Below are 14,514 nucleotides of genomic sequence, written 5' to 3'. Positions count from 1 at the left end.
AAAGAAAATAAAATGTATTAACTTCTTGACCTAAAACATGTGCCCAATAACGGGCTCTAAAGGAGACCATGGAAAAGAATTGATAAACTAACTCAATGTTTCTGTTTTCTGTACAGAAGGCCTATGAGCTGCTGTCTTCAGGTACGCAGCTCTCATATGCCTAGGAGCCTAAAGTAGGTATGCAATCCAGTGGGGCTCAGTGAAAAGGAAGCTAAGCATGACCTCTCCCCTCTCAGTAAGGAGCCTATAAAATAAAGGATGCCCAGTGCTACACTCCACAGAGCCAAGAAGACTGAACAAAAGAAGGGCACAAGAAAGGATAATTGAGAATATGGAAGGGTCATGGAAGGCATATGGATGAAGGGAAGCAGTTGGGAAAGGAGAAAGGAAGGAATAGGGTCACTGAGGGTCCAGTGTGGGGAGGGGGAGGGAACTATGATAATGAATGGAAATCTGCAACAGATAGGGGTGGTGAGTGAGGAGGCGACCTCAGAGAGAGACAGAGACTGAGGTAGGGGAGGCAACAAGAATCACTGGAGCTTGTGACTCACTGCACTGGGGATACAGAGCATGGGGATCCTGGCTCTTCTCGCTATGCAGGAAGCCCAGTGGAGCAACTGGAACATCGACCCAACCACAAAACTTTAAATCCAAATTTTTTCCTGTCTACAGGAAATGAAGGAATAGGGCTGGAGGGGAGACTGAGGGAACAGCCAACCAATAACCCACCCAACTTGAAACTGATCCCTTGAACAAGCGACAGTCCCTGACTCTGAATGATACCCTGTTATGCTAGCAGACAGAGTCTAGCACAGTCTGTCTGGAGAGGTTGCACCCAGCAGCTGACTTAGATGTACACACCCACAGCTAAAATTGGATGGATCTTGAAGACTCTTATGGAAGAAAAAGTAGAAGGATTGCAGTCCCTCAGAGGATAAGAACGCAACAGGAAGACTAACAAAATCGATTGACCTGGACTCTTAGGGCTCTTAGAGACTGATCCACCAACCAAAGAATATACAGAGGCTGGTCCTAAGCCTCCACACACATAGGTAGCACATATGGAGCTCGATCTTCGTGTGAGTCCCAAAAAAAAACTGCAGCAGGGACTATCCTTAAAGCTGTTGCCCCTATGCGGGATATGTCCTTCTATCTAGACGGCCTTGTCTGGACTCAGTGGGAGAGGAAGGGCATAGTCTCACAGAGACTTCATGTTCCAGGGTGGGAAGATAACCAAGTGGCCCCTACCCTCTCAGAGGAGAAGGAGGCGGGGCGCAAGGGAAGGATTGTGGGAGAGGCTGACAGGGAGGGGGCAGTGAGCAGGATGTAAAGTAAACAAGTAAAAAATAAAATTGAAAATAATTGAACATTTTTTCTAGGAAGCATCACATGGCACAACTGAGTCTCCAGTGAAACAATAAATTTTTACTTCAGTCTACTATCACATTATACCTTTAACTCTACAATTTATATATATGATCAATTCTCCCACACAGACTGCTGTGGCATTCCAATCGATCCTGGAGGAATATCAAGGGTCTAGGGATCAGGAGCCGCAGCCACTAGAAGAAAAACAAGAATTATCAACAGCATCATCAGGCACATCACTGGTGATATTGTCATGCCCAGCATCAACAACATCAGTATCATTATCATCGGGATCAATGTAGTGAGAAACAGTGAGAAGGTGGATGCTTCTCTTGTTATTTTTAATCTCAGAAGTTGCTTCTTTTGGAATGTTGCGGTCAAAGGCTATGCTAACCTCAGAAGTCAGAGTTCAGAATGACAGCATTAAATAGACAATAACATTTAACAGGAAGTTACCCCTGCTTAGTCATTCAGGAAACACAAGGTCTTCACTGGGAGTGACCATAATCTCCTCATTCTAGACTAGAAAACAACCAATCAGAAAACAGTTTTACATGTCACTTGTATTTGTCCAAACTGGATTTATCATGTTACTAAAAATATATAAATTGAAAAAAAGTTTCAGGTTCTAGGTTATTCATGAATAGCCCTATAGAAGCATGAAATTTATTAACAAAACAGACCTAGGTTTCAAGGGAAAAAAATTCATCTATTTTAAGCTACTATTTTTGTCTAACTAATCTGATCCAACTTTTTTGTCAGTGGGAGCTCCTTGGCCATTTTCTTCATGCCATGCATGTTGAATTTGGATTTTCATCCATGTTATGACAGAGAAAAGTGAGGATACAAGCCATAAAAAAGGCAAAAAGGGGATGTGTGCTATCGCTGGTGCCGGAAGATATCCACCCACCCTGAGAGGGTTCATGCTGTGGTTTATTGGTTCAGCTGACGCAGAAGCATCAAAATTATCAACAGGTGCCTGAGTAGCAGGCAGACCTTCTTCTATGTCAGGAATAAAAGAAGATTCCTCATCTGAAGAAGCTGTATAAAATATTTCTTCTTCACTAAGGGATATCAAAAGAGTCAGGTTAGTCATTTGAATGGAGTCAAGGGAATCACAAGTGCAGGAACCAGGAGTGGGCTCTGGGTCAGCATGGGGTTTGTACCTTGTACTCTCCTTGTAAAGAGGTAAATCAACTACATAATCCAATCCAATGTGACTAGCTGGTCCTGAGTCACCTGACACAGTACTGTCATCAGCATTTGTATGGGACAGCTCGGGCTCATCTGCAGTCAGACCGTCAGCGGAATTGGTGGACTTAGTCAGCGCAAGCTCAGCTGCAGTCAGACTGGCAGCGGCAGTGGTGGACTTAGTCGGCACAGGCTCAACTGCAGTCAGACTGTCAGCGGCATTGGTGGACTTAGTCGGCACAGGCTCAACTGCAGTCAGACTGTCAGCGGCAGTGGTGGACGTAGTCGGCGCAGGCTCAGCTGCAGTCAGACTGGCAGCATCCTTGGTGGACTTAGTCAGTGCAGGCTCAGCTGCAGTCAGACTGGCAGCCTCCTTGGGGGACTTAGTCTGCGCAGGCTCAACTGCAGTCAGACTGTCAGTGGCAATGGTGGACTTAGTTGGCGCAGGCTCAACTGCAGTCAGACTGTCAGCGGCAATGGTGGACTTAGTTGGCTCAGGCTCAACTGCAGTCAGACTGGCAGCCTCCTTGGTGGACTTATTCTGCGCAGGCTCAGCAGCATCCAGGCTGTCAGCAGTAGAAGTGGAAGGTCCAACATCAGCAGCAGCCTCAGAAGGCACGGAATGGAAATTTTCCATTTTAGTTTTTTCATCCTATAAGGAAAATTATCATTGTTATTTTTGATTTAAAATTCACTGATTTTATTCATTTCATCACCCTTCTGATAAAGTCAGGACCTTGATTTATAGTCCCCAAACTATTTCTGTATTCCGTCGATATTTAGCACTACATTCAATGATATTCAGTAACGTCTGCTTCCTTTCAGGATGAGTAAACGGCCCAGAGTCTTTAAAAATCTTTAATGTGGACATGCTTAGGTTTAAACTTACCACTATTCTGCTCTTTGGGATCTAAACTCATGGTACCTTTTAAGATGGAAATATATAAAAAGAAGTGACAAAATGTGTTTCTTGGCCTCTGATGTTTTGCTCTGCTTCTCCTCGAAATAACGATTTTGTAATATTCTCTCTCCTTCACATTCTATGGTTCATCCCAAAAGTTCCACCAGAGAACTACTACACCTGATAAAAAACTTCAGCAAAGTGGCTGGGTATAAAATTAACTCAAATAAATCAGTAGCCTTCCTCTACACAAAAGAGAAACAAGCCGAGAAAGAAATTAGGGAAACGACACCCTTCATAATAGTCCCAAAGAATATAAAGTACCTCAGTGTGACTTTAACCAAGCAAGTAAAAGATCTGTACAATAAGAACTTCAAGTCTCTGAAGAAAGAAATTGAAGAAGACCTCAGAAGATGGAAAGATCTCCCATGCTCATGGATTGGCAGGATTAATATAGTAAAAATGGCCATTTTACCAAAAGTGATCTACAGATTCAATGCAATCCCCATCAAAATATCAATCCAATTCTTCACAGAGTTAGAACAATTTGCAAATTCCTCTGGAATAACAAAAAACCCAGGATAGCTAAAACTATCCTCAACAATAAAAGGACTTCAGGGGGAATCACTATCTCTGAACTCAAGCAGTATTGCAGAGTAATAGTGATAAAAACTGCATGGTATTGGTACAGAGACAGACAGATAGACCAACGGACTAGAATTGAAGACCCAGAAATGAACCCACACACCTATGGGCACTTGATTTTTGACAAAGGAGCCAAAACCATCCAATAGAAAAAAACATAGCATTTTCAGCAAATGGTGCAGTTCAACAGAAGGTCAACATGTAGAAGAATGCAGATCGATCCATGCTTATCACCTTGTACAAAGCTTAAGTCCAAGTGGATCAAGGACCTCCACATCAAACCAGATACACTCAAACAATAGAAGAAAAAGTGGGGAAGCATCTGGAACACATGGGCACTGGAGAAAATTTCCTGAACAAAACACCAATGGCTTATGCTCTAAGATCAAGAATGGACAAACAGGATCTCATAAAACTGGAAAGCTTCTGTAAGGCAAAGGACACTGTTGTTAGGACAAAACGGCAACCAACAGATTGGGAAAAGATCTTTACCAATCCTACAACAGATAGAGGGCTTATATCCAAAATAGACAAAGAACTCAAGAATTTAGACCGCAGGGAGACAAATAACCCTACTAAAAATGGGGTTCAGAGCGAAACAAAGAATTCACAGCTGGGGAATGCTGAATGGCTGGGAAAAAACCTAAAGAAATGTTCAACATTTTTAGTCATAAGGGAAATGCAAATCAAAACAACCCTGTGATTTCATCTCACACCGGTGAGAATGGCTAAGATCAGAAACTCAGGTGACAGCAAATGCTGGCGAGGATGTGGTGGGATTGCAGACTGGTACAACCATTCTGGAAATCAGTCTGGAGTCTCCTCAGAAAATTGGACATTGAACTACCCGAGGACCCAGCTATACCTCTCTTGGGCATATACCCAAAAGATGCCCCAACTTATAAAAAAGACACGTGCTCCACTATGTTCATAGCAGCCTTATTTATAATAGCCAGAAGCTGGAAAGAACCCAGATGCCCTTCAACAGAGGAATGGATACAGAAAATGTGGTACATCTACACAATGGAATATTACTCAGCTATCAAAAACAATGACTTTATGAAATTCATAGGCAAATGGTTGGAACTGGAAAATATCATCCTGAGTGAGGTAACCCAATCACAGAAAAACACACATGGCATGCACTCATTGATAAGTGGCTATTAGCCCAAATGCTTGAATTACCCTAGATGCCTAGAACAAATGAAACTCAAGATGGATGATCAAAATGTGAATGCTTCACTCCTTCTTTAAAAGGGGAACAAGAATATCCTTGGCAGGGAATAGAGAGGCAAAGTTTAAAACAGATGCAGAAGGAATACCCATTCAGAGCCTGCCCCACAAGTGGCCCACACATATACAGCAGTCCAGTTAGACAAGATGGATGAAGTAAAGAAGTACAGGCCGACAGGGGCCGAATGTAGATCTCTCCTGAGAGACACAGCCAGAATACAGCAAATACATAGGCGAATGCCAGCATGAAACCACTGAACTGAGAACGGGACCCCCGTTGAAGGAATCAGAGAATGGACTGGAAGAGCATGAAGGGGCTTGAGACCACATATGAACAACAAGGCCAAGCAAACAGAGCTTCCAGGGACTAAGCCACTACCCAAAGACTATACATGGACTGACCCTGGGCTCCGACCTCATAGGTAGCAATGAATATCCTAGTAAGAGCACCAGTGGAAGGGGAAGCCCTTAGTCCTACTAAGACTGAACTCCCAGTGAACAAGATTGTTAGGGGGAGGGAGGTAATGGGAGGAGGATGGGGAGGGGAACAGGGGGGAGGGGCTAGGGGGACGTTGGCCTGGAAATCGGGAAAGGGAAATACAATCGAAATGTAAATAAGAAATACTCAAGTTAATAAAGAAAAAAAATAAAAATAAAAATAAAAAGTACCTGAGTTCCATGTCTTTGCTAAGTTCTTCCTAGAATAAAAATTACTCAGGTTCATCACCTGTAGTAGTTAATTGGAAACCAAATTGATCTAGGCATAAACGAAGAGCATTTGAGTTTGGTTTCTATAAATTTACAGTTTCTAATGATTCCATTATGTGTAATAATTATATCTGAACTTCCTCTTTCCTAATGATGAAATTAGAGGTCTAGAGGAAGGTAGTTAGCTACGTGTTGACAGTATGCAGTGGAGTAAGGAGTAAGTAGTGTGTGTAAGATCAGCAGACACACCCTTCTGCTTGCTTTGTAACTTCTGAAAGGGGATTTAAACAGGAAAGATGGCTGTTACTTTTGAATTTGTTTCTGTACTTTCTGTGACAAAATATCTGATGGGGAAAACCAGTCACTTATTTCAAGGAAGGAACAGGGAGGCCTGACTTTTGGCAGTACATTATTGGTTCTCACAGGCTGGTAGACCGGGAAGCAGATAACACAGTACTGGTAACACAAGTAGTCACAGCCATTAAAATCTACCACTGAAAACCTTCTGCTAGCGAGGCCAGACCCCAAAAGTTAAACAATCTCCCAAACAGTGGCCAAGTGTTCAAACACATGAACTCACATCTCTTTGTCTGATCCTCCCATGCACTGCTTAGCATTTGTGTTAATGTTAAATAACCCCGCCCCCCACACACACATGCAGAGTTTATCTATTGTTTGTCTGTTAATGCTAACCAAAGTGTAAATCATGCTACAAATGTGATAAACCTACTTGGAAGCCTGACTGATAACTTGAATTTGATACCTGAGACTGGAAACAGAGGAAGGGAAAGATTCATTCATACAAGTTATCTTTTGATACCCACAATTCAACTTACATTCTCCTACTCCCCAAATAAATTAAGAACAGGACGTCCTTGAACTGACAGAGACCACCCTGCCTGCTTTATGAGTTCGTGAATTAACTGTGTACTCCAACATACCCAGCCACATGTTGTGGGCACCCTGCCTATAAGTACTTTGGACTTCAATGGGTAAAACCAGAATGCTGAGGTCCTGTCCAGGAAGTTAAGAAATATCAGAAGACTGACTTCTTATTTCCCCTGATGATAATTTTAATCTTTTTGCCTATCAAACATATTAAATCTGTGTGCTGGAAAAGGGGCTGAGGAGTTTAAAACATTCATTGCTCCTCCAGGACACCTGGCTTTGCTTTGTAAAACACATAATATTGGCTGACAAAGTTCTGGAACAACAAGAACAAAGGATGAAATGACCTCTTCTGATTTTTGTGGGAAGCACACGCACATGGTATACAGACAGAATACACGCAAAACATTCACACACATAAAGTCAGTCAATCCAAAGTAAATGAAACACAACTATGGTGGTCGCTTTCATGTTGACTGTACCTATTTCCAGGAGCATGTACTATTTGGTTTCTGTATTTTTATGACTTCTCCTCAGTGAGTTAAAAACATGCTCATTTTCTGTTTTTTCTTCTGTTTCCATAGTCTAATTTACTATTATTACATTTTATGACAGTGATTCTCAACCTGTCTGTCATACCCTATTGGAGGAGGGCATAGAACAGTCTCACACAGGTTGGCAAAGACCTTCTGAAAATACCAATACGACATTACAGTTGATGATATTATCAATCTGACACTGATGCAGTAGCAACAAAACAGTTGTATGGTTGGGAATCACCACAGCATGAGGAACTGTATTAAAGGTCACAGCATTAGGAAGGTTGAGAAGCACTGCCTAATGCAGTGACTGGCAAGGAGTGAGGATATGGAGAGTGTGAAGGGAATGCTCAAGGCTGATCTTTCTCTACTCGTTCACTACTTGCACTAGGAAGGCATAGGCACAAACACCCATCACTCCCCTTCACAAAAGGAAATAGGTTACTTCTCACATCAGTGGGGATTACCGTTGCAGATGTATTTTCTTCCCATACTTCAAGAATTGGGTCTACCTGAGAAGACACATAAACTCCAGATTTTCTAAAACTGTTCTGGCTCTTCTTAGGTTTTATGTGGATCTTTCTCCCTGATTCTCCCTGCAATGCAGAGGGGACAGTTAACTTTTTATTTGGTCCCGAAATTAACTCTTTTCTTTTAGGATGCATGCTTTTAAATCAACTTTATTACTTAGGAATTACAGGATATTGACACATGAAAATTAAAATTCATTATTAAATATAAAATATCTTCTAATATGCCTACTTACAACTTAGCAGAGGAGGACGGTAATGGGGGGAGGATGGGGAGGGGAACACACATAGAGAAGGCGACAGGGAGGGGCTAGGGGGATGGGGAGGGTTTAGGGAGATGTTGGCCAGAAACCCGAAAACAGAATAAGAATCGAAATCTAAATAAGAAATACCCAAGTTAATAAAGATGAAAAAAATTGCATGCATTTTCCTGAGGGTCAAGTCACTTAGGAGATTCCTGGATTATAGAAATGTCTGGACTTACTAAGAAGTACTTATTATATATAAGTACACTGTAGCTGTCTTCAGACACACCAGGAGAGATCATCAGATCTCATTATAGATGGTTGTGAGCCACCATGTGGTTGCTGGGAATTGGATTCATCAAGACCTCTGGAAGAGCAGTCAGTGCTCTTAACCACGGAGCCATCTCTCCACTCCAGGAAAACCCGTATGGGAGAGGGTGAGGGGGAAGGGATGGGGGCTCATGGACAGGAAACCGGGAAGGGGAAAAACATTGGAAAAGTAAAGAAATATATCTAATAAAGAATTTTTAAAAAAGAAATATTATGGTCTAGTAAGAGTCACATTTTAAAATCAGTCAAATGTGTACTCATCTCTGCAAACAATACTTGTCAAACATCAGACATCTTCTATTGTACAAGGACTGTGCTCAATCTTCCACTCACTATGTATTTTGAGTCCATTCTCTTATTGGCCACCACTACCCACAAGGACTTACTGCTCACTTGCAGTTTGTAGAAATCTCCACATCTACAATGTAGACTCCCTTGAGCAATCTTTCCATATAAAACTGATCCCAGTTACACTATTGCTGAATTATAACAAAATTCATAAGAAAATTAATTTCACAAAGAAGCATTTTACCTTCACAGAGGAGGTAGAGCTGACATTATCCACATTCACACACCTAGGAACAACAAAGGAGGGCTTGTCAGGGAGCCTTTAGAATAACAGCATGCAACATTCTTCCAACCTCAGTTAGGTGGCTCAATCCCTTCTTCTTGAATAAGAAACCCAGGCAAACTAGCCAGTAAACTTCAGGGGATTCTCTGTCACCACCTCCTGCCTCATCGTACGTGCCCCAGGATTCAGATGCACGTGAGATCATCAGACTTCATGTGGATTCTGAGAATCCAAACTTCCATTCTCACAGACTCATGGCAAGCACTTTATCCACTGAATCATCTCCCTACCTAAGGATGTTTGTCCATATCTCATGCTGTGTGGGAGATAGGTCTAGTAGTTTGAACATGGTTTGCTCTACAAATAATTGTTTAGCTTGTGATTATAGAAGAAATAAAGAAGCTGTACACAAAGGCAAAGACAGTGTCATGTTCTGAACATTATACTTTTTACAGATTAATGTATTGTACAATGCACACATTCTTACCACGGTGATCTTCCTGTAAGTCTCTTACCAGCTTCTAAATAGGGAAGCAAAATTTGTCACTAAACAACTATAGGAAACATGACAATAAGTGCAAAGGCTAATATTTGTGACCCTATATCTTTTGGCACCATTTATGAAAAGCCTTTAAAGTGAATAATTATTTGTAAATAATAAATATATGCAAAAACCTTCCTTTCCTTTTCCTAGTATATTTTATAGACAAAGAGAAAATTTCATCAAAAGTTACTACTTATAAAAATTGTTGTGCAAATTACCTATGATCCTGATCACTATCAGACACAGAAATTACCATCTTAGCCTGAATTGTTGTCCCATAGTGAAGGGTTAAAAGGACAGCGTCATGTTGCCACTGCTGCTTTTTGCCTCTGGACTAGGGTTGTTTGCAGCGCTCTAAGTGAGCATGCTCATCTCATACAGTAGGGAAAGGGGCTGCTACAAAGGTCGACTTGAACTTCCTTCACTGTGGAGGAACATTCATTACTACCACCGGGAAGCACAGTCTCTGGTGACTGTCATTGCAGGACAGTCAAGTATAGGAGACCCAAAGAACTTTACAAAACATTTCCAGCTGCAAGTGTGACAAAGCTCTTGAGAGATCAGTGTGTTACTGTAGTCGAGATCTTCTGAAGAAGATGTTAAGGGCCCTCAGATCTAGCATTGACCCCTAGCTCATTTCCAGCAAAAAGAAGTTCAACATCAACTTCCATTGCCGGCCATGGCAAGAGCAACTGGAAAGACTTCCTTAGTAGTTATGCAACATGAATTATTACTCCAGAGAGAGAAGCATGAAAGAAACTTGCAGATAGAGCAGCAATCTCACATAAAACATTTTTAAAATATATTTCCACATATAAACCATAGTGTGTCTCAAGTTTCACTCTCTGGATAAAGCCTGCCCTCGAAACATGCTTCAGAGAATGAACAACCCTAGTTCATTTCCTTTACAGTATGTAAAACTCCACTGCACACCCCTTGGCATTGCCCATGACCAGAGCAAGTTTTTGTCCTATCAACAAATGGGCTGAGAAAATGTCTCTATGGTGGACCGTATGCTCAGCATGTGTGGGGCCTCTTACAGTCCTCGACAACACAAACAAAACTCCAGTGCTGAAATACATTTTAAAAAAAGACACCCACATTATGATAATTCTGTTTCCCTCAGGGTTATGTGAAGAGGGTCATTTAGGTTCCTCTACACTATTCTCTGGCTGGCTCTCTCCAAAGGCACAGTAGGTATGAGAGATGCTGTGGTGTAGGTTGCTGAAAGGATAAATTCTGTGGTGCTTCTCCCCCTGTTGGAATCTAATCTTATTCAGACTCAATCAAGGGATCATTCAGTGCTGTGTACTGGAGAATGATGTGGTTGTTCAACCTTCCATCTACTGTGTCAATGTTGTTTTTACTGGAAATTTTGTCTTGCAGCATATAAATCAAGTATCACTATATCTTTTGCTAATTAATAGGACTACAGGGAAAAGGTGCTGTCAGAGTAGCCCATATGGAGGCCGCTTTCATTGAATGCTAAGAATATCAGTTTTTATTCCCCAGCACTACCTACAAATCTCACACACTATTCACTTCTCCAAGGGTTCCTGAGTGAGCCAGATATTTATAATATCAAGATATTTACATTAAATGGAAGACATCTAAAAATAACTATAAGATAATCTATGAATTATCAAATAAGTATGATTGAAATATTATGAAGGGAAAAATTCCAGATTATGCTAAAAACATTTAGTCTCCAAAACATAATGAAAGTAATTGAATATTGTTTTGGTTTGTTTTTTAACCTTATCATATTTTACAGACACTAACACCTATAATACGTAGCATTAATCATATATATATATTATATATAAAAACTGAAATAAAAATGTATTTTATTACAAAGTCAACTTACTGCTATGTGTCTAGAGAAGACACAAATCATGGAATAGTGTATTTTTTGTATCATAAGACACTACACGCATGAGTAGTTCAATTTGAAGAAGCTAACACGTCAGACGGTATAATTTGAATTTGACATTTCTTAGAAACAATACCTTAATAAATCTATAGTCTAAAAATGGTTGCCAGCAAGTGAACAAAGAATATAAATATATTCGTATTTGATTTCCTTATTCTTTTTATAGTAAGGGTAGAATCAGTAGAGGACTTACACTTAATCTTACCTGAATTATGCTGGATAGATGTTTTCAGAATGGATTTTAGCTGTCTTGGTGATCTTACTCGACTGTGGGGTATTTTAAGAATGTTATGTTAATATTCATATTAAACATTAATCCAATGCATTGAATTACTTCTTGTTTGATTTCCTAACTTATATTATATTACAAGTTTGGGAATACTTTCCATTCAACTTTTCCCCATGTGGAAAAAAGGGAAGGAATTTAGCAACACAAATGAAACCATTACACAGTTACACACACACACACACACACACACACACACACACACACACACACCTTTCCAGCTTTTGCTCTCATAGCTATACCAAGTGATATTTTTAATCTGTAGATGCAATGGAATTAGTCCCCTGACTACATTAATCATAACAGTCTCTGCCCCTGATGCAACAAAGCACCTTTTCCCATGATACTTTGTGAATATTTCACTATCTATGATGGTATCACCCAAGTGGTTTGCTTGTCGAACATCAAATAGATTTCTGTTGCTGCTAGAACTCTTCAAAACCCACCACTGCTTTTGTAATGTTCAAGCTGCTCCTTCTTAACTCATGCATGAATGAATCCTGAAGTCACAATATGCCTGTTTCTGTGCCATTTATGCGTTTTTATGAACATAAGAAGGTAATAACAGAAAAAAAGAACAATAAGACTAATTGCATTGAGACTGTGAAACTGTTTGCACTTCCAAGTATAAGTTAAAATGCATATTTTGCAAGGAGTTTTTGAACAGTTTTAGTATGGAAAAGTTTGAATCTTGATTTTTGACATTAGCTTGTATGATTTAGGAAATTTTAAACATGGAGGAAATAAGTCATTTGATAGTATTTATAAAATGTTTTCCTGATGTAGAGCCCAAATAAAGAGAACAACATAATTGTCTTCTCTTGTGGAGGTAATTACTCTTAATGAGCACAGAATTAGCTTGAAATACACCTTTTAATTTTCTACCAAACCAGTGTCTAACCTAGCATCCTGGACAGGAATGGATGGGCCTTCACCTGTATGTTCATGTCCAACTGATGTGGAAGGCAAAACCCCCTTTTATACAGAGATAAATAATTGTCACATGGTCATTTAGTTCTATACATTCAGCTAACCTATTGAGATTCAAAGGATCTGTTACTGTGGAAAGCAGATCATATGAATGGATAATTGACGGGTGGAACTTTCAGGAAGACATGGGACTTGTGGAATAATTAAAAGGTGAATGATTCCCTCGAGTTCCAATGCCAGGTGGAATCACATGCTCTAGATGTTTCTCTGTCCTCCATTTTCACACACTGTCTCCATAAAGGGTTGTTCCCAACCTGAAACCCACATCACGTTCCGTGGGCCATGCTAGTGTGGCCAAATGTCAAGCTAGCCCCAAGCATTCTATAGCCTAGCACGGCTTCCTGTCACAGACTCTTCTCACACTCCCAACAACCCAGTGAAGTCATGACTCAACAAACTGTAGCCCAGCAACCAGAGTCATATGTTAATTACTTAATGAACAATACATTCGCACAATTAACTTATAACTAACTTATAAGGACATAAACCGCCCACCAAGATAAGATATAGTTTGTTCATCTAGACACACAAAATCCTGTACATATCCATCCCTTCAGAATAACCATAACACCCAATAAATGTACAGAGAGAATTCTTAACATCCACCTTCAAATTCTCTCAGCTTGTCATTGGATGGACTGCAATTCATGGGTGTCTTCCAACATCTATGATATATGCTACACCTTTGCATTCATAGCTGGTGCCAAAGGAGGAAAGAAATTGTTGCCATCCTCTAGTAATGACTGACTGAGAATCATTCCAAATTATGTAACATGTCAGACAAGATGAATGACTGAAATGATAACTATGAGTGTGGGTCTTAGTGTACAAGTATTTAGTAAGGCTTTGAAAAGCCAAAGAATCTTAAGTAGACACTAACTTGCACAGTTAATCCTAGCAGGCTCTTTTTAAAAACTGTATAGTTTGTTCTTGGAAATGGTGGGTGAGTATAATTTTCATTTTCTTATGAAATACACCGAACAAGTTTTCAACCTAAAATTATATTCAGAATATTGTGGGACCTGTACGACACAAGTCTCAAAGTATACCCAAAATAATTTACTTATTATCTTTGCATTTCTCTAGTATTAATGTATTGTTAAACCTTACCGGGACAAAGGCCTTTCATTGTTAAAAACAAATACTTCTGAAAATAAAAACAAAGAATGTATTATTACAAGTATAGAAGAATATTACGAATAATCAGACTCATTATTAGTATCAATGTCTATAAGAGCAATCTAGAGAGTATTCTAGAGTAAATATTCATTTGTAGCCAATTACTTCACTTAGAACCAATCCATTCCCTATATATTTCAAATCAAGGATGACAGCAATTTATCAAACATTAATGTCTAGAAATAAATAGCCGTAAACAATTGCGATGATCCTAACTGAACTCTCTCAGAATGACAGGAAGCCCAATCCTTACCAGTATGAATATAATCAACTGTGATTCTTTTTACTCTGGGCTAATGATTCTGGAAAGAATAACAGATTGGGTCTGGTGGTGCATAACATGAATACCAACACTGAGGAAGCAAAAACACATTGATCACTGTGATTCCTTAGACAAACAGAACTACAATTTAGTGAGACAATGTCTCAACTT

At 40.0% G+C, this 14,514-nt stretch overlaps 1 protein-coding gene across 1 annotated transcript; it reads right to left on the bottom strand.

The window, feature by feature from the left end:
• Window positions 1-1,405: 1,405 nt before the first annotated feature.
• Window positions 1,406-14,454, bottom strand: LOC148000460 (uncharacterized). The gene is made up of 8 exons (XM_087589582.1): window positions 14,430-14,454; window positions 14,013-14,049; window positions 11,832-11,893; window positions 9,637-9,670; window positions 9,111-9,153; window positions 7,941-8,069; window positions 2,535-3,211; window positions 1,406-2,432 (listed from the first exon to the last, which is right to left on the bottom strand). Exons 1-8 carry the CDS (start codon window positions 14,452-14,454, stop codon window positions 2,105-2,107), a joined length of 1,335 nt encoding a protein of 444 aa, XP_087445708.1. The 3' UTR covers window positions 1,406-2,104.
• Between the last annotated feature and the right edge of the window lie 60 nt (window positions 14,455-14,514).

Source organism: Rattus norvegicus, chromosome 16, assembly GCF_021556685.1.
Source record: "Rattus norvegicus strain SHRSP/BbbUtx chromosome 16, alternate assembly SHRSP_T2T, whole genome shotgun sequence".
In the NCBI taxonomy this organism is placed as follows: domain Eukaryota; kingdom Metazoa; phylum Chordata; class Mammalia; order Rodentia; family Muridae; genus Rattus; species Rattus norvegicus.
This window is presented reverse-complemented; position numbering and strand designations above follow the sequence as displayed.